This window comes from Eurytemora carolleeae, unplaced genomic scaffold, assembly GCF_000591075.1.
Source record: "Eurytemora carolleeae unplaced genomic scaffold, Eaff_2.0 scaffold136, whole genome shotgun sequence".
Lineage (NCBI taxonomy): Eukaryota > Metazoa > Arthropoda > Copepoda > Calanoida > Temoridae > Eurytemora > Eurytemora carolleeae.
The window spans coordinates 243,805-263,676 of NW_019396066.1; the positions used below are offsets into that span (position 1 = coordinate 243,805).

The window sequence follows — 19,872 nt, forward strand, 5'->3', positions numbered from 1 at the left end:
CTCATCAATTCTCATTACTCGTTCCTCATTTCTCACTTCTCATTTTTCATTCCTCATTACTCATTCGTTATTTCTCATTTCTCATGCCTGATTTATCATTTTCCATTTTTCATTCTTCATTTCTCATTTTTCATTCCCATTTCTCATTTTTCATTCCTCATTTCTAAGTTTTCATTCCTCATTTCTCATTTCTCATTTCTCATTCCTCATTTCTTTATTTTCATTACTCGTTTCTCATTTTTCATTTTTTTTTCATTTCTCATTGCTTATTTTTCATTCCACATTCTTCATTTTCTCTCTTGATTTCTCATTCCTCATTCGACATTTTTACCTCTTCATTCCTCATTCTTCATTTCTCACTTCTCATGCATTCCTTATTCCTCGTTTCTCATTCATTATTCTTCACTTCTAATTTCTATTTCATATTTCTCATTTCTCATTTATATAATTGTAAAGAGGTTTGTATAATTTTATCCCTTCAAGATCTAATTATTATTCATTTCTTATTTCTATTATTGTTAACAGGTTTGTATAATTTTATCTCTTCAAGATCTAATTATTATTCATTTCTCAAGCATCTAAAACAGGTTGCTATTTGATAAATAAGATAAACGTTTATTATAAATTTGTTTCCCCCCTTTTTAAAACAAATTCAATGCATTTATTCAAGTTCGGCACGAAGATTAAGTTAAGCCATTTAAATCAAGAACATTTAGAGCACGTTTTTTAGTACTTCGAGTAGCCATTAAATATTCAATATTCAATATTTATTTCTTACAAATAATAATAATTATTATGACATAATAACAGCAATAAGGAATATATGTACATTATATTTAACTACGCAAAAGTGAAGTGTTTTAAACAAAAAAAGTCCTTAAAAACAAAAATTTGCTTATATCAGCACACCTGCATATTCCTTCAAACAAAGAAACCTTTTTTAGGACTCTGAATTTTGAAAGAAAGTTCCATCAAAGGTTTAATGATTATATGTTGAAACAAAAAACAACTGAGGATTTGAAAAGCTCAACTGAGCATTATTATAATGAAAGACGTTTCACTGGATTTGATTTCACCACAAATTGTTCGCTGCAAAATCGCTGCTCATGATGAGGGTGTTTTCTCCGCTTAAACTTAGAACTTCTCTAAGACAATTGAGAAAAACTTGATCACATTTTGCCAGTATAAAGGGAGGAAGAATTCCCTCCATGCTAGTCCCCTTTCAGCCAAGTTTTCAAGGGATTTGGTCCTCTTCTCCTTGATACAGGGTTTATTGAAGACATTCTGCCTCCTTCTCCTGAAAAATCAGAACTAAATACTTATAAATAAAAGAAATTTGGTCTTTGTTACAAACTCAAATGTTCTAATCCCTAGAACTTTGAAACCATTTGGGGCCAACCTTTTATATTTCAATCTTAGACTATTTAATTTATCTAAATATTCGTAAATAAATATAAAGATTAAAAAAAACAGAGTTTATTTTGACACCAATTTTTAGAAAATTGTCAGTACTAACCTTGGTTTAGACAAGATTTCCACTCGTCGATTGAAATTTTCTTATCCAAGTTGAGATCACAGTATTTATTGATGCGCTTACCGCACAGTTTCAACCCTGCTATTGCGCGCAGTTCACCTTTAAACGCGCGTATTTCTTTTCTCTTTAAAACCTGAACAAAAAATGTAAGATGCAAACATCAAAAAAATTAAAGATGAAGGATTGAAAATCTGATAATATGTAAAGTTTACCCCATCTTTGTTTCTGTCAAGAACTGAGAATTTCCACATAATACTATTCTCTGTAGAACTCAAACTGGAATCTCTAAACATAAAAGTATTAATAGATTTTTATTATTAAATACCAAGAATTTGTTTTACCAAGTTTTATATATAACTAGCCTACTACTATAGTTACTTTAAGTCCCTTTTATATTTAAAACTTTTTAAGCCGCCACTTTTCCTTGGTAAAAATGAAGAAAAAAAATGCTTAGTTTTATAAAATTTAAACTGGACCTGCTCGGTTTTAACGCTTTGTTTTCATTGGACACAAATTATATATTATACAAAAATAAACATAATTATAACAGCCCTGTTTAAAGATAAAAAAATCACAATTGTTTTTACTCAGAAATCATTCTTTTTAAAAAAAAATTGCAACTTTAAAACTGTTGTTGTTTTGTTTACCTGTACTGAGTACTGGAAGAGCTTCTATCCATTCTCTCTCTAAACCAATCCTTTAGTTCAGACAGAAACTGATCCCTCTTTACACCCTCACACTTCAACCATTCCCTCCTTAAACATATCAAAAATAATAATAAAACTAATAATAATAAAATAATAATAATAATAATGATAATAATAACTATAGCTTTGTATACCTGGAGGGTTTAGTACAGTCTGGTACATGATGTTTACTAGATGTACCGGGTACTGGTCTTCCTGTACCCTTCTCTACACACCAGCAGTACCCTGTACTCTTGTAGCACTGTACTTCGTTATATTCACCTGAAAACAATAGAATTAAAATAATACTTTTTAATTGATAAAATTATCTATTATTAGAACAGAAGCCCGAACTTTTGTGAAGTAAATCCCAGGATCAAGTATTAATTTACGGATTAATTTAATTCTTCTTCGATATCCGGTGATGGGCATACTCTGCAGGGATAAATTTAAAAGAGGGATCTAAAATTCAAAAGTGTTCATATTGGATATAGAGAGCAAGCATTCAAGTCTAACAATATTCACAAAAAGTATTCGATCTCAGATCGGCCAAGAAATATGTAAAAATGTAGGACATTTACCTCATCATTTACCTCATCATTTAGCTTAAGAGACAATTCATTTTCCCCTATAATCGTTATTTACTATTTACCTGTTCGATCGCATTCAGGAATATAAGTCGCCTCATTTCCTGCCCTCGCTTCCTTGGTAGCCTCTTCTCTCTCCGTTTTACAGTCTCCTCGACCCTCCCTCCAACTTCCCTCGTCGTCTTGTCCCTCCTTCCAATCTCCCTCCTCATCCACTTCCTCCTCCATCTCCTCCTCCTCCTCTATGTATTGTCGATTATACAGACTCGGACTCGGACTATCATCTTCAAAGAAAAATGTAGAAATTAATTGAACTCATCCTTTTTAATCAACATATTTTGGCGGCATGATGAAGTAAACCTTGATATTTTATTGGATGTAACAGGATCAATGATAAAAGGACATGGGCGTATTCCGAAATTTGCCCATTTACATTTTTTTTTCCAGGGGGGAGCTCAGCACCCGTTGGGGTCTGAAAACCCCTTGAAGTCCATAGATTTCACTGGTCCAGGGGGGGGGGGGGGGCCCCTACAGGCCCCCCCTGAATACGCCTCTACAAGAAAATTACAGTATACAAACAGAGTAAACTTGTCCGTCTTCACTGTTCATCTTGCAAAGACATTTTAGACACATCTTCACAGCCATTTACCAGGGCCCCTACAGGCCCCCCCTGAATACGCCTCTGTGAAAGGATCAGAAAGTTCGAGTTTGAAGGGGAGTTACATATTCTATTAAAGAAATAAGTTTTTTTTTACCTGGAGATAGATGCTCCTCCTGCTCCTCCTCTCCTCGAATCCCCGTTCTCTCTTCTCCTCTCTTCCTCTCCCTCTCCTCCCGTCTTCTTATCTCATCCTCATCACTGTTCAGGCTCAAGAACAACTTGAAGGAAACTAAAGAAAAAAAACTTAGTTTAAAAATATGTTATTTTTTAAAAGGACTGAAGGCGTTATTTCAAGTGACCCTCCAGTTATAAAGTGACGTGTCCGATTTCCAACAGTACCCTTTAAAGGGAGTGTTCGCGAAAAATGAAAAGGGGGTATAGGCTTAATGCGATAAAAAGCGCTTTTGATTGCTACTAATCTTACTTCTATCTTTGCGTCTATAAGGAGAAAATTGTTAAAAACGACTCACACCGAAGAACGTAGCGTCCATACAGCGAACACTCCCTTTAAACCTTTGATTGACCAAGGATATCGGACTTATCCTCATTAATCTACAGAAACACTTTTGACGGTTGAAAACTTTGTTTTCAAGCTGTTTTAAATTTAAAGAAGATCAATACTTACTTTCTAGACTTGCCAAAAAACTAAAAACTTCGAAACTAAAAAAGTGCAAAACTAAAAAAATTCAAAACTAAAAAATTCGAAAATAAAAAAGTTAGAAACTATAAAAGTTTTTTTGAATGTTTGAAAATCTTTTTTAACATAAAATATTCGGTGATTTGAAGGTTCACAAGTAACGGATTAGCTTTGTTGACTTCACACTGGATGCAGTGTACACCAGGTTTTAAAAGAGTTCAAGCGGTACTTAATAGTTTTATACACAAATATCTCTGTACTCGATGAAAAGACAAATGTTAAATTGTATCGTAATAGATCGGGCAGTGCCCTCTTTGCATACAGGGTCAATTGAAAATACGCTTACAGTCCAGTTAAACTTGTTGATTTATTTAATTTAAACAGCGTAATGGCTTCATATCGACTATGACTTTGCTTACAATTTTTTTCGCTAAATCTTGAGCCGACATTCATATTTAGTATTATTTTGATTAAAACATCTAACAAAAAGAGTGTTTTTTTGCGAACTTTTTAAGCCAAAATTATGACTAAAAGGATAATTTCTAATACTAATTTATGTTCTTTAATGCCCCTGTCCCGAAAAACATGTAAATTTTTAAAACGTTTGATTTATAAATCTTACAATTTTCCTCTAATCCTGAGCAGGATCTCCATTCCTGTTTAGAAATCCTTCGATCCGAATCCATGTCACAAAACTTAGTGAACGTCCGACTGCAGCCACGAGGTCGAAGAACCTTCAAAATTAATGGTTTTCATTTAAATTTTGTAAATTTTGATAAATTTTTGTAAATTTTTATGAATTTTTGTAAATTTTTGTAAATTTTTGTAAATTTTGTAAATTTTTCATTTTTTCCTTCAAATTGTAGTACTTCTAGTTTTGTAAATTACCAACAAAGACAGCTAAACCAGTTTTGAAACTGACAACGATGAAGTTTATTTCAGTCTGATGTATTAGGAAGCAACTTTTCACTTGCATCCAACTATTTTTTCCTAATCCATTTATCTTTGCAAGCTGATGGTGTAACTAGACACTTTTTATATTTTACACTTTAATTGTTCGATTGACCAGAATTTATTGTTTAAAATATCACAGGCATACATCATAAATAAATTTTTATACGGATCAGAAAATTTTAGTATGAGGAAAGTAATCAGTTTCTTTATTTTATAATTTTAAATAAATTAATTTGGTTGAAATATTTCAGTGACTGGAGGTGAAAGACACAGTGAATAAGCATGAATCTATAAAGAGCCCGAAATTTTAGAGCATCGTCATTGAACCTGGTAAAAGTATCTAGGGTTTCGTTTATTGGCTAGACAATTTGTATAATTTTTTTGGGTTGAAGATTTATTTCATATTCTTCATCTAGCATTATTTTTACAATTTTCTGACTCTTACATGAAAATCTTCACAAATATATTGTTACCAAAACGGAAATGATCCTTTCTTTAATTAGCGGCTCAGTTTACAATGTTCATATGCACTGCACGTACGTAAATATGTAGTACACTACACTTGTTTTAAACCTCAACATTGTGGATAACATTGTTATTAAGCAATTTTTGCCGGTGTAAAATAATCTTTTTAAAAGGGAAATTTTAAAGTTTTAAATGTTACAAAAACACCAAGTATTTACCTTTCTTATATCTTCCTTAAATTGTTTTAATTCTTTATTTTTAAGAACTCCGTCCCTATCCTCATCCAGCTGGGAGAATTTCCATTCCATTACCTAGATTTATAATTTTTAGTTTGGGTTCATTTCAGACTTTTTTCATCTTGCTTTTGTACAATTTTAGGTTTATACTTTTGTCCTTTCGCTATAACTAATTTTCTAATCTTTAATAACAATTATGGAAAATATCATCATTATTCAACACTGAGATATGACCGCCATCTATTTTTTGGTCATAATATGAACCTGAGACCACAAATGTTGTAGTCATGCTAAAACTTTTGCTATTAATTAATTACAATAAAAAATATATATTATTTAAATGTAATCTCCAATTTGGGTTTAAGGTAGTAGTTTATTATATTCCGAATGTTAAACAGTTTAAATTTCTTGGAACAATTTTTTCATATAAATAGGTTTCCAGAAAAGAAATTTTAATTTAAAAACAGTTAAGATTTAATATAAAAGGATGACAGTTTAAAGGGACTATACTCGTAATTTCAAGTGACCCTATATTTCGACAAGTAATGCCCGACTTTTTCTGAGCAAAAATGAATGAGTAATCCATGTTTATCTCTTTAAAAATGAAATATTATCAATCATGGTTTCTCTACAAAAGTTACTGCTTTAGATACAATGGAGGAAGTAATCCTTTAAGGTTAAAAAAATCTTAAGCTAGAAAAGCGGCAATATCCTCCACACTATTGATATCTTCCACCCTATTGATATCCTCCACACTATTGATATCCTCCACCCTATTGATATCCTCCACACTATTGATATCCTCCACAATATTGATATTAAGCCAAATCTATCAAGGGTTCCGGTGTACGTCAATGAAGATGCCACTTTGAAAATAAAGGGTCACTTTAAATCACGTCTACAGTCCCTTTAATGTGAGTTTAAATCCGACCTCCTGATCTGAGTTTCCTAGAATGGTTCCTGCAGGAATACCCTTAGCTCCAAACATACTCCTGTGCTCTGTAGAGATCATCTCCTTCAGATTAGAGTTAAACGAGGATCTAAACAAAATATTGGTTTAAACAAATGTTCTCTCATTGTCGGTGAAACCTATAATACTGTAGAATAGGAAGACGACATTAACGCAATCTTTTTGTGTATTTTATGTTGTTATAATGCTTTATTTGTAGCTTGAACATTGACTTATTATTAAATGAGGTTTTATGCTCTTTATATCCAACAGGCAACAGTCGTCTATCTATTGCACAGTTTTACGGGCCCCACTGTACTTGATCTTATTGAAATATATCTTTTGTCTACTTTTCTACACATCAACTTCAACCAATGTCTAAGTCTACCTATTTACACATGTATAAATGTATTCTAGTTTGTCTACCACTTCTACTTGTCTTCTTATCTACCTGTATACTTGGCTCCTTGTCAACTTGTCATCATGTCTTCTCTTTTGTCTATTTTTATTGCTTATCTACCTGTCTACTTATCTTCTTATCTACCAACCTGCTTGTCTTCTTATCTACCTGTCTACGTTTTATCTTGTCTATATGTCTACTTGTTTTCGTATATACTGGTCTACTTTTTATCTTTTCTACCTGTCTACGTTATAACACTTTTTATCTTTTCTACCTGTCTACTTGTTTTCTTTCTACTTTTTATCTTATCTACCTGCATACTTATCTACCTGTAACCTGTCTACTTATTTCCTTTCATCAGTGTGTTTATTGCCTGTTTATTTACCTGTCTGCTTGCGTGCACGTTGCTCTAGAACCCTTCCTTTTATCTCTGTCTCTGCCACGCCTAAAACGCGCCGAATCTGGAGCAGACCGGCAGCTGGGACGTGCGTATCTAACACTGGTTCCAGGAACCGGTTTTCCAGCATCGTTTACACACCAACAATAACCAGTTCCTTGATAAACACATTGTTATTATTGTAAACGTCAAACGTCAAATCTAAAACGTAAAACGTAAAACGTAAAACGTAAAACGTAAAACGTAAAACGTAAAACGTAAAACGTAAAACGTAAAACGTAAAACGTAAAACGTAAAATGCCTAACATCAAAATGTTAAACGTTAAACATTACACGTCAAACGCCAAACGTCAATCTTTAATCGTCAACGGTCTATTGGCATTACCTTTATGACACTGGACCTCGTTATACGATCCGTCCGATAAGCAGTCCGGGACGAATAGCGGAATCCCTGATTCTGAACTCGTCCGAACTGCATTTTGTCTCTCCTCCAGGCATCGGGAACTAACTAGAAGTATTTTAAGAGTAAGAAAATTGTACTTATTTGAAAACAACGGTATTCTGTAAACTGTACACTGTACACTGTACACTGTACACTGTAAACTGTAAACTGTAGGCAAAACATATCAATATTTCGTATTTTGATTCTTAACTTTTTAACTTCAAAAGAGTCTTTGATGGTATAGAAGTGAATAAAAGTGTTTGAAAATAAGTTGCTTTGATAGTATAGAAGTGAATAAAAGTGCTTGAAAATAAGGTGCTTTGATTGTATAGAAGTGAATAAAAGTGCAGAAAAATAAGATTCTTTGATGGTATAGAAGTGAATAAAAGTGCAAAAAATAAAATTCTTTGATGTTATAGAAGTGAATAAAAGTGCAGAAAAATAAGATTCTTTGATGGTATAGAAGTAAATAAAAGTGCAAAAACATAAAATTCTTTGATGTTATAGAAGTGAATAAAAGTGCAGAAAAATAAGATTCTTTGATGGTAAAGAGGTGAATAAAGTGCATACAAATATAGAAGTGAATAAAAGTGCATGAAAATAAGATTCTTTGATGGTATAGAAGTGAATAAAAGTGCAGAAAAATAAGATTCTTTGATGGTATAGAAGTGAATAAAAGTGCAGAAAAATAAAAATGTTTGATGGTATAGAAGTGAATAAAGTGCAGAAAAATAAGATTCTTTGATGGTATAGAAGTGAATAAAAGTGCAGAAAAATAAGATCCTTTGATGGTATAGAAGTGAATAAAGTGCAAAAATATAGAAGTGAATAAAAGTGCATGAAAATAAGATCCCTTGATGGTATAGAAGTGAATAAAGTGCATACAAATATAGAAGTGAATAAAAGTGTATGAAAATAAGATCCTTTGATTGTATAGAAGTGAATAAAAGTTCAGAAAAACAAGTTGCTTTGATGGTTTAGAAGTGAAATAAAAGTGCATGAAAATAAGATCCCTTGATGGTATAGAAGTGAATAAAAGTGCATACAAATATAGAAGTGAATAAAAGTGTATGAAAATAAGTTGCTTTGATTGTATAGAAGTGAATAAAAGTGCATGAAAATAAGATTCTTTGATGATATAGAAGTGAATAAAGTACATACAAATAAGATCCTGTGATGTTAAAGAAGTGAATATAAGTTCATGAAAATAAGATCCTGTGATGTTAAAGAAGTGAATAAAAGTGCACTGTTAGACTGCAAGCAATAATTTAATCTGAAAAGCAGAAATCTTGTAATATGCAAATTTACGTCTAGGCTTCTTTTTTCCAATACAATGCCTGCAATATCGCATGCATGATACAATTCAAATTTGCACAAGAAACGCGCCCATCAAACCAGATTTGCCGGCTGTCAGAAATCCACGAAGATATCTGTCAAAACTTGAAAAGCTTTTGATGGACAATAGTTGTTTCATGAGAAACAAAAGTACAATACACAATTGATATTTAAAAAATTGTTTCATCAATATCAGAGATAGAAAATTTGATACAATTCATTTTTTTAAGTCATCTTATTTTGATGGGTTATGAAACAAATTCCTAATTGTGCGTGTGTTTGCAAATTCCTAGTTCTATGCTAATTTACAATTACAGTGTGCGGGTTTGGTTGCTAAATCTACGATTTTAGATTAGATTTGCGAAAGTACTCTCTCTGTATTCAACTATATTAAGAACTGGAACGAGAAATTTTTTCTCACTTTTTAAAAATCAAAATATTTTTGAAGTCAAAAATATTTATATTTTTATATTATTAATATTTGAATATTCTTGAAATGATAAGATCTGAATTGGTTGAGTTCAGACTTGTAAATTGATTGTATAATATTACAATGTTTTACAGAATTTTATAACTTATTTTTAATTCAATTGTTTTATTGTACATATTATTACTTTGACAATTTGTTTAGGTACATAAACTTAAAAGTGTGCCGTTTTTAACCAAAGATAATATATATATAGATATGCAGGCAGGTAGAAACCTCCTTCCTAAATTGCTTGTAGCAGACAACTAATTTTTGAACCTCTGAGAAAAGGTGCAAGGAGAGACATCTATAGCAAATTGATTACTTTCTATATTCCTTTCTCCCCTTGCTGCCTTCTGTAGGAAATACGCATTTGTGTTATAAAAACATTCAGTACGCGTATTGCATCCTGTATAGTTCAAGTGTTGCTATCTGGACCTGTTTGACCAATAAAATTAAATTTCAAGGTAACACAAACATACAGTACGCGTTTTGTTTATGTTATGATCAGATCAGTTGTACTTTGTCCTAGATTCGATGTACTTTTATAGTAATAATTTTTATTTAAATTGCGTTAATTTACGTATGCCATTCAGTACAACTTGCACATTTAAACTTTGTCTAGTGAAATTCCTACCTCAGTTTTATTTGCATTGATTAATTTGTTTCATTAAGTACAATATGCAGTATACATTGTTGATACTATAGTACGCATTTAGTGTTATCACGCATAAACAAAGTGATAAATTAGCAATAATCCAGAGGATAAAATGCCATGCGTACGACAGAAATGGTGCTGTTTGCACCTTTTCTCAAGACCTCTGAATTTATACCTGCCTGCATATCTATATATATATTATCTTTGTTTTTAACAAACTTAACAATTTTACATTGTATATAGTTTTATAACTGTATCTACAGTCTCTACAGTCTACACCTTATTACAAGTAGACCCCTTCTTTATATACACTTTGCTTGTCTGTTCTGGTGTTTGTTTATAACCGATAAACGTCAAAACGGCTGAAACCATCGGGCCCAATTTTTTTGCGGGACTATATATTATCCCTGGGAAGATTTATTTAGTGTAAGAATGGAACAAAGGAATTGAGTTTTTGTCACAAATTCTGATTTTCTTATCCCTATATCTTTGCATTTGAATGTCGGAGACCTTAGATATTTCAAACTATGAATCATTTTAGATCAAATAATGATAGTTTGAAATATCAAAGGTTTACACCAGCTTAAAAATATTTAGTGATTGTAAAATCATAATTTGTGGCAAAAACTCAGTTCCTTTTACTTAAAAAATTTCGATTTTTTTTAAATCTGCGACAAAAATCCCTGACAGCTTAGTACATTTATATTGTACATATTACATAATATTATGATTGTACCCCTGGTAAGAAATTTGTACATAATATTCTTACCTCCATCTTGACAAGGTCCTATGTACTGTAGTTTTATATCTAATTTTTACATAATATTCTTACCTCCATCTTGACAAGGTCCTATGTACTGTAGCTTTATATCTAATTTGTACATACTATTCTTACCTCCATCATGACAAGGCCCTCTGTACCGTAACTTTATATCTAATTTGTACATAACATTCTTACCTCCATCTTGACAAGGTCCCCTGTACCGTAGCTTTATATCTAATTTGTACATAATATTCTTACCTCCATCTTGACAAGGTCCCCTGTACTGTAGCTTTATATCTAATTTGCACATATTATTCTTACCTCCATCTTGACAAGGTCCTCTGAACTGTAGCTTTATATCTAATTTGTACATTATATTCTTACCTCCATCTTGACAAGGCACATAGATTCAGCATGCTTATAAACAGTCTCACCAATCTTTAAGACAGGGTTGACTTTGAAGTGTCGCAACGCCCTAAGCTTAGATTTTACCGCTATAACTCACTTATGCTTTTCTGTAGCCCTTTACATGTACATTTTAGCACTGTAAAGCACTTGTGGCTAGATTTGGTTTTTTAGAAGTAATTGGCAAAATTCTCAGCAATTTAAGCTTGAGAGCGTGAGACCATTAAATCGCAGTGAAGGCCCTCTGTACCGTAGCTTTATTTCTAATTTGTAGATAATATCCTTACCTCCATCTTGACAAGGTCCTCTGTACTGTAGCTTTATATCTAATTTGTACATAATATTCTTACCTCCATCTTGACAAGGTCCTCTGAACCGTAACTTTATATCTAATTTGTACATAATATTCTTACCTCCATCTTGACAAGGTCCTCTGTACCGTAGCTTTATTTCTAATTTGTGCATAACATTGTTACCTCCATCTTGACAAGGTCCCCTGTACCGTAGCTTTATATCTAATCCAGAACACTGTTCTTTTTCTAACTCACATCTTAAATATGTCATTTATTATTTTTTATGTACAAAAAGCAAAAAAAAATTAAATGTTTCAATACATTAAAAAAGGAAAATAACTGCAATTATAGGTTAATGATAGATAATTTAAAAAAAAACATTTCAAAAATCACAAAATCATAGGAAGGACATTTCATAGACAATATTCCATCAATGAAATGTCCTTCTATTAAACTTCCAACATTTTAAGTTTTACTTGGAAGGGCCGAGGGAATGTTTGGCAGATAGAATTCTAAACTTCACCTTGAAGAATAAGTTTTACTGTTAGAACCACACACTGGTCTTAACCTCTCATTCCTACAGTCCACAGCACATTCACTTTCCTACAATAATTAGACATTTTCCTACAATAATTAGACATTTTCCTACAATAATTAGACATTTTCCTACAATAATTAGACATGTTCCTACAATAATTAGACATTTTCCTACAATAATTAGACATTTTCCTACAATAATTAGACATTTTTTCTCAATTTTAGTTTTGTTCAAAGCCAGCTAGCTAGCTAAATACAATTCCAGCTAGCTTAATGATTATTTAAAATCCAGGTAGCTAAATATATGTTTAGAAAACCAGCTAGCTAAATAGATATTTAGAAATCTTGCTATCTAAATAGATATTTAGAAATCCAGCTATCTCTAAATAGATATTTAAAAATCCAGCTATCTCTAAATAGATATTTAGAAATCCAGCTATCTAAATAGATATTTAGAAATCCAGCTATCTAAATAGATATTTAGAAATCTAGCGAGCAAAATAGATGTTTAAAAAACTAGGTAGCTAAATAGATTTTTAGAAATCCATCTAGCTCAATAAATATTTAGAAATCCAGCTATCTAAATAGATATTTAGAAATCCGTCTAGCACAATAGATATTTAGAAATCCAGCTAGATAAATAGATATTTAGATATCCAGCTAGCTAAATAAATTTTAAGAAATTTAGCTAGCTCAATAGATATTTAGAAATCCAGTTAGCTAAATAGATGTTTAGAAATCCACCTAGCTAAGTAGATGTTTAGAAAGCCAGCTAGCTAAATAGATATTTAGAAATCCAGCTAGTTGTAGACCAGGTGTAAAGTAATTAAGAACGGCTCCAAACTGTCTGGGAGGGTTGTCGGCGGCCCTAGGACAAAGGGCACCCACCTATATCAGAGAAGACAATCTTTTGCCCAAAATATATTTGATGATATCTCTTTATTTCGAGGTGGATTCAAGAGTCATATTGGTATCCTTTAAATCCTAATTGTGTTTTCTACTTACAAATCTTAGCCCCCCCCAGTTCACGACCCGTACAGTACTTGATTATCTTAAAAAAAATGGAAGACGATAGAATTGACAAAACTGTTTGATTTTAAGATGGAAAACTTGATATAAGTAAACAATCCCTTTGATTTAAAGATGGAAAACTTGATTTAAGTTAACAATCCCTTTGATTTAAAGATGGAAAACTTGATTTAAGTAAACAATCCCTTTGATTTAAAGATGGAAAACTTGATTTAAATAAACCATCCATTTGATTTAAAGATGGAAAACTTAATATAAGTAAACCATCCATTTGATCTAAAGATGGAAAACTTGATATAAGTAAACAATCCATTTGATTTAAAGATGGAAAACTTGATATAAGGAAACAATCCATTTGATTTGAAGATGAAAAAACGCGATAGATGAAAAAACCTATTTGATTTAAGATGGTAAACTCAATAGACAGTTACTATTTACAAACTCATTTGATTAAAAGATTGAACACTTGGGAGATGTCGACAAACTTATTTGATTTAAAGATTGAACACTTGGTAGATGTAAACAAACTCATTTGATTTAAAGATGGAAAATTCGAAAGATGTGAACAAAACCATTTTATTTAATAATAGACATCTCACATGCAGATAAAAATGAAAAGTAAGTGATTGCATGAACGCAAAAAAAGTCTGTTATTATAAATAAATAATGCATACACAATAAATAATGAATTTTAACATGAATATGAATGAATGATTAATGAATATAAGAATGAATTTTAACATGAATATGAATGAATGATAAATGAATATAAGGATGAATTTCAACATGAATATGAATGAATGATAAACTGAAGTTTAAGATAAATGGTGTGGAAAATAAATCTATTATGCCTTGTTGGTCAAATCTAGAAACATAATACAACACCTAGGGAATAAGAAAGATGATTTGAAAAAACTAAAAAGAAAGAAAGGAAAGAGGAAGAAAGATCTTGGAAAAAAAGAGAAAAAAGATGTGAAAAAGAAAGAGAATAAAGAGGAAGATAAGGAAAAGAAAGAGAAAAAAACAGGTAAGAACTAAAAAAGAAAGAGAAAAACAGGGAAGACTTAAAATAGAAAGAGAAAAATAGTGAAGAACTAAAAAAAAGAGAAATATAGGAAAGAACTAAAAAAGAAAGAGAAAAATATGGATGAACTAAAAAAGAAAGAGAAAAATAGGAAATAATCAAAAAGAAAGAGAAAAATATGGAAGAACTAAAAAAGAAAGAGAAAAATATGGAAGAACTAAAAAAGAAAGAGAAAAATAGGAAATAACCAAAAAGAAAGAGAAAAATTGGGAAGAACTAAAAAAAAGAGAAATATAAGGAAAAACCAAAATAGAAAGAGACAAATATTGAAGAACGAGAAAAATATTGAAGAACTAAAAAAAGAGAAAAATAGGAAATAACAAAACAAAAGAGAGAAAAATAGGAAAGAACTAAAAAAGAAAGAGCAAAATAGGGAAGAATTAAAAAAGAAAGATAAAAATAGGAAATAACAAAAAAGAAAGAGAAAAGTATCAAATATATTTAAAGAAAATAGAGTAAAAGAGAATATCTGGAAAGGAAAGATAATTGAGGGGAAAATCTAGAAAGTAAAAAGTATAAAGGAAAATCCTTGAAAAGGAGATAGAATTAAGATGGAGATATAAAAAAGAAAAAGAATAAAAGCGTAAGAAAAAATTAAAAGTTAAATTTGTTTGTTATAAGATTTGAATTGTGCGTCCGTTGAAATAAAGAAAATTATGCGCCCGGTTGGACCAGACAGTTGGGCACCTATCTCATTATGGGCAATGGTTCTAGGGGGGTCAGGTGTTCACTATTTAACAATAATACCCCCCCCCCCCTACCATTCTTACAACCCCTCCCCGCCCTCAAACTGTCTATCATTCCCCCCTAGCCTCTAAATTGTATTATGTTGAAGGAAATGCTAAATTTTGAGTAATTTCGAGACGTATTTGCTGTTTTTCACCAAGATTTAATATTCGGAGGAATAATAAGAAAAATACCAGGATTTTTAACCGCCAAGGTACAATTTTTATGGCACAGGTTGTTCATGAAATATAAATGTTTGATGAAATCATCCTAGGTTTTGATACAACCTGTGTAGTGTATAATGTGTATAAGTAAGTAGGTTTTGATACAACCTGTGTAGTGTATAATGTGTATAAGTAAGTAGGTTTTGATACAACCTGTGAAGTGTATAATGTGTAGTTTTATTTGTTATTTTGAGATTTTAATCTTTTGCAAACTGCCTGAGTAAAAACTTAAGCGTCCAAGATTATACAATTTAGGATTTAATTTTAAAAATGTGTTCATGCATTTTTAGTGAGCATGATGTCATGCATAGTGTCATGTTTTGACTGTCATTATGTTTAATATATACATATACACTAGTCATAACTAGTACAGGGTGAACTAAAGTACAAATATAGTCATAAAAGTACAGGGTGATTCAGTCATAACTAATTAATGTGAAACTAGTACAGGGTGAACTAAAGTACAAATATAGTCATAAAAGTACAGGGTGATTCAGTCATAACTAATTAATGTGAAACTAGTACAGGGTGAACTAAAGTACAAATATAGTCATAAAAGTACAGGGTGATTCAGTCATAACTAATTAATGTGAAACTAGTACAGGGTGAACTAAAGTACAAATATAGTCATAAAAGTACAGGGTGATTCAGTCATAACTAATTAATGTGAAACTAGTACAGGGTGAACTAAAGTACAAATATAGTCATAAAAGTACAGGGTGATTCAGTCATAACTAATTAATGTGAAACTAGTACAGGGTGAACTAAAGTACAAATATAGTCATAAAAGTACAGGGTGATTCAGTCATAACTAATTAATGTGAAACTAGTACAGGGTGAACTAAAGTACAAATATAGTCATAAAAGTACAGGGTGATTCAGTCATAACTAATTAATGTGAAACTAGTACAGGGTGAACTAAAGTACAAATATAGTCATAAAAGTACAGGGTGATTCAGTCATAACTAATTAATGTGAAACTAGTACAGGGTGAACTAAAGTACAAATATAGTCATAAAAGTACAGGGTGATTCAGTCATAACTAATTAATGTGAAACTAGTACAAGGTGAACTAAAGTACAACTAGAGAAAAATGAACTAAATTTCACGTACTGCAGTCATAGCTTTATTGTAGAGTGAACTAAAGTAAAATATATAGTACAGTACAGGGTCAACTTAATATATAGCACAGTACAGGGTCAACTTAATATATAGCACAGTACAGGGTCAACTTAATATATAGCACAGTACAGGGTCAACTTAATATATAGCACAGTACAGGGTCAACTTAATATATAGCACAGTACAGGGTCAACTTAATATAGAGCACAGTACAGGGTCAACTTAATATAGAGCACAGTACAGGGTCAACTTAATATATAGTACAGTACAGGGTCAACTTAATTGTACAACAGAAATTTGTAGTAGCGGAGAGGGTCTCATCGATCCCAAATTTAGGATATTTTTTCAAAATATTCAAATAATTGATGAATGAACAAGGTTAAATGAATGAAAACAAGATTTATTTAAAACCTGTTACATAGAAATGATATCATCTAACCTAAACAGTATACAACCAGATCAATACTACTTAGAAAGAATAAAAGAAACCCATGCACTAGGCACTAGGCACTGTAGGCATTACTGCATAAACCGAATACCTTGTCTGACCAGACCTTTACCCCTACCCTGCCCCGCCCTGTAATTATTTACATGGGGGGGGGGGTTAAATATCAAACATAGCGAAACCGATATTTAAGTTTTGTATGTAAAATTTCAACAGCGCGTAGAGGAGTCTGGGGTATGTAAATTAGAGAGGAGAGGTTGGGTGGTAAAGAAACAAATTTGATGGGTTGATAATGGTTGATTATGGTTGATAATGGTTGATAATTGTTGATAATGGTTGATAATGGTTGATAATGGTTTATAATGGTTGATAATGGTTGTATAATAGTTGATAATGGTTGATAATGGTTGATTATGGTTGATAATGGTTGATAATGGTTGATTATGGTTGATAATGGTTGATAATGGTTGATAATGGTTGATAATGGTTGATTATGGTTGATAATGGTTGAAAATGGTTGATAATGATTGATAATGGTTGATAATGGTTGATAATGGTTGATAATGGTTGATAATGGTTGATAATGGTTGACATGGTTCATTATGGTTGATAATGGTTGATTATGGTTGATAATGGTTGATAATGGTTGATAATGATTGATAATGGTTGATAATGGTTGATAATGGTTGATAAAACGTAAAAAAAGATTTGATAAAGTGTTGAAAACGTCATCCATAATATTTGGGTGAAATACAATACGAAATGTTTGAAAACAAGTTTTTATCTCGTGCCAAACGGCGTACCAAAAGGGCGTATACAGGAATAAATAAAGTGGGGGGCCAATGTTTGCGAAGCGCAACTTTGTTTGCCCCCCCCCCTGGTAGCTCCAGGGGGGGGGGGCAAAATTTTAATTGTAGATTCAAAACGTTTGGTTTCTTGGATATCAGGCATAAGGTTTAGAGAGAGGCACTGCCCCCCTCTTCTCCCCCCCTGTATACGCCCTTTATTCGGACGGAATACACTAGACGTATTTGCACGCTTCTAGTGCCTTCAGTTTACTTTTGTTCGGTCGATAGAATTAAGGGATTTAAAAGGTTACACCAGGACATCTGATATTTTTGTTGCACCGTGTTAACAATTTTTATCCCTGTGGAAGTTAATGCCAGATCTGTTTCTTTTAATATTACCGACAACCTTTAAACCTAGCCGCCCCTTTCCCATACAGCAAACATTAACAAAACAAAAGAGAGAAAAATAGGAAAGAACTAAAAAAGAAAGAGAAAAATATGGAAGAAATGAAAAGTTAAAAATGTAGTTTTTTAGTCTTTAGTCATTAATTCTGACTCATTTTGAGTCTTTCAAGTCAAAAAAAATTTTGGCCCGACTTTTTGTTCCTAATTATGAATTTTTTTTGTTCCTAAAAAATCTTGCCCCCCCCCTCACTTATATCTTGTATCCGCCCCTGTTGACACCCCCATGGTAATTTCACTTTTTTGCTAAATATTACTTTCTATTCATTTTCAACAATATTACGTCGCATCGACTAGCTATTATTGGACCAAATAATGAAAGCAACATAAAAATTATCCTAAGATAGAAACTTTTACGTGGAGTATCGTTGATTTCTAACGCTCGATCTCGATATCTAATATGGGTACTTTTGAATTTGACGATAGATGCTCCATCACTCAATTAAAGTTATCTCTGAAGGGTATCGAAGAGGAATTGAATCAATGAATAAGTCAGTATAAGATGGAGATTAATGATTGATCCCTAGGTTCAAAACAAAAACATCTCTGATCACTAATGGATCAAGATCAATCTTCTCAGCTTAAAAACTTTAGATTAAACCTTCTAAAAAGAGTTTAATAATATAAATGTTATGAACTATCTATTAAAAATGTGGAGAGTGAATAGAAAAAATGAGGTCACAAATATAAAATCTCACCACTGCCGACTGAGTAATCTGGAAAACATGAAGAAAAATGATGACTGTAGCGACCTGGTCGCGTAAAAACATTCTTTAAATGCATTCTATTTAAAATTAATTTATGTTTAATTGTAAAATCATTTCATTTGTCCAGACAAAAAATGCTTAAAATGCTAACATGTCAAAAACAACTTTAAACTTGTTTCCATGAAATAAATAAAATTTTTTTTTGCATATTAGTAATGCAAATTATAAAAGATATTAATTGAAGCGATTTCTTAAATAATTGTTGTTGATTAATAAAGTAAATAAATTATTATGCATGTTATTATGATATCAAAGATTTGTTTATAATAGAAGTGTATTCCTTAAATATTATTTATCTATCTATCTTCTGTTTACATGGACTCACTGAGAAAACCGTCTGTCAGGCGCCGACAAAAATAAAGTCTTCCATTCCTGTTTTATTTATCAATTAGTTCACATCACAACATAAATGCTGACACAGGGAGCCGGGTTCGTATATGTTGAAAGTTTGACAGTCAAGAAACTACTGAAAGATCACGTGATAATAAAGGATTGACACCTTCCCCTCCCTCTCCTGCGCTGTGGCGGCTCCATTGACCGATACCCGGCTAATATAGAACTGAGGGAAACTCACAAATGTTGGGAGAGCCCTCTCGCCCGCATAGTTTTATTCACGTCGTTTCTTCAGGCCGCACAGTTCTCTCCACAGTCTACACTATTAAACTCGAAATAAAATTTATCACATTGGTTTAGTAAAAGTACGGCTCTCTTTTGTATGCTTTATGGAGTGGTATGCCACAGAGTGTTAGTAACAAATATGACAAGTTAACGATAGTTATTTTTTAATCTCTGACACTTTTTTCTGGATGATTCAGTTAAT

General features: G+C 31.8%; 1 protein-coding gene across 2 annotated transcripts; it reads right to left on the reverse strand.

Annotated features, from left to right (window-relative positions):
- Positions 1-776: 776 nt before the first annotated feature.
- Positions 777-19,614, reverse strand: LOC111710235 (SPARC-related modular calcium-binding protein 2). 2 transcript variants are annotated; one of them, XM_023484301.1, is made up of 16 exons: positions 19,333-19,614; positions 18,984-19,056; positions 12,392-12,471; positions 12,052-12,125; positions 7,892-8,014; positions 7,495-7,663; positions 6,692-6,800; positions 5,743-5,835; positions 4,728-4,839; positions 3,563-3,697; positions 2,873-3,091; positions 2,376-2,502; positions 2,182-2,289; positions 1,747-1,819; positions 1,517-1,667; positions 777-1,297 (listed from the first exon to the last, which is right to left on the reverse strand). In XM_023484301.1, the coding sequence occupies exons 2-16, from the start codon at positions 19,053-19,055 to the stop codon at positions 1,212-1,214; spliced, it is 1,731 nt and encodes a 576-aa protein (XP_023340069.1). In that variant the 5' UTR covers position 19,056; positions 19,333-19,614; the 3' UTR covers positions 777-1,211. The 2 variants fall into 2 exon arrangements, with proteins under 2 accessions (XP_023340069.1, XP_023340076.1); XM_023484308.1 differs by lacking the exons at positions 12,052-12,125; positions 12,392-12,471; positions 18,984-19,056; positions 19,333-19,614 and adding an exon at positions 11,366-11,498.
- Between the last annotated feature and the right edge of the window lie 258 nt (positions 19,615-19,872).

Bases quoted from the DNA above. Each gene is read 5' to 3' on its own strand.
- LOC111710235 (XM_023484301.1), bottom strand. From the start codon at position 19,055: ATGTTTTTACGCGACCAGGTCGCTACAGTCATCATTTTTCTTCATGTT. The intron at 12,472-18,983 runs GTGAGATTTTAT...TAATTATTGTAG, and splicing joins AGATTACTCAGTCGGCAGTG to GAAAGTGAATGTGCTGTGGA. The intron at 1,668-1,746 runs GTAAACTTTACA...TTTTTTGTTCAG, and splicing joins TTGACAGAAACAAAGATGGG to GTTTTAAAGAGAAAAGAAAT.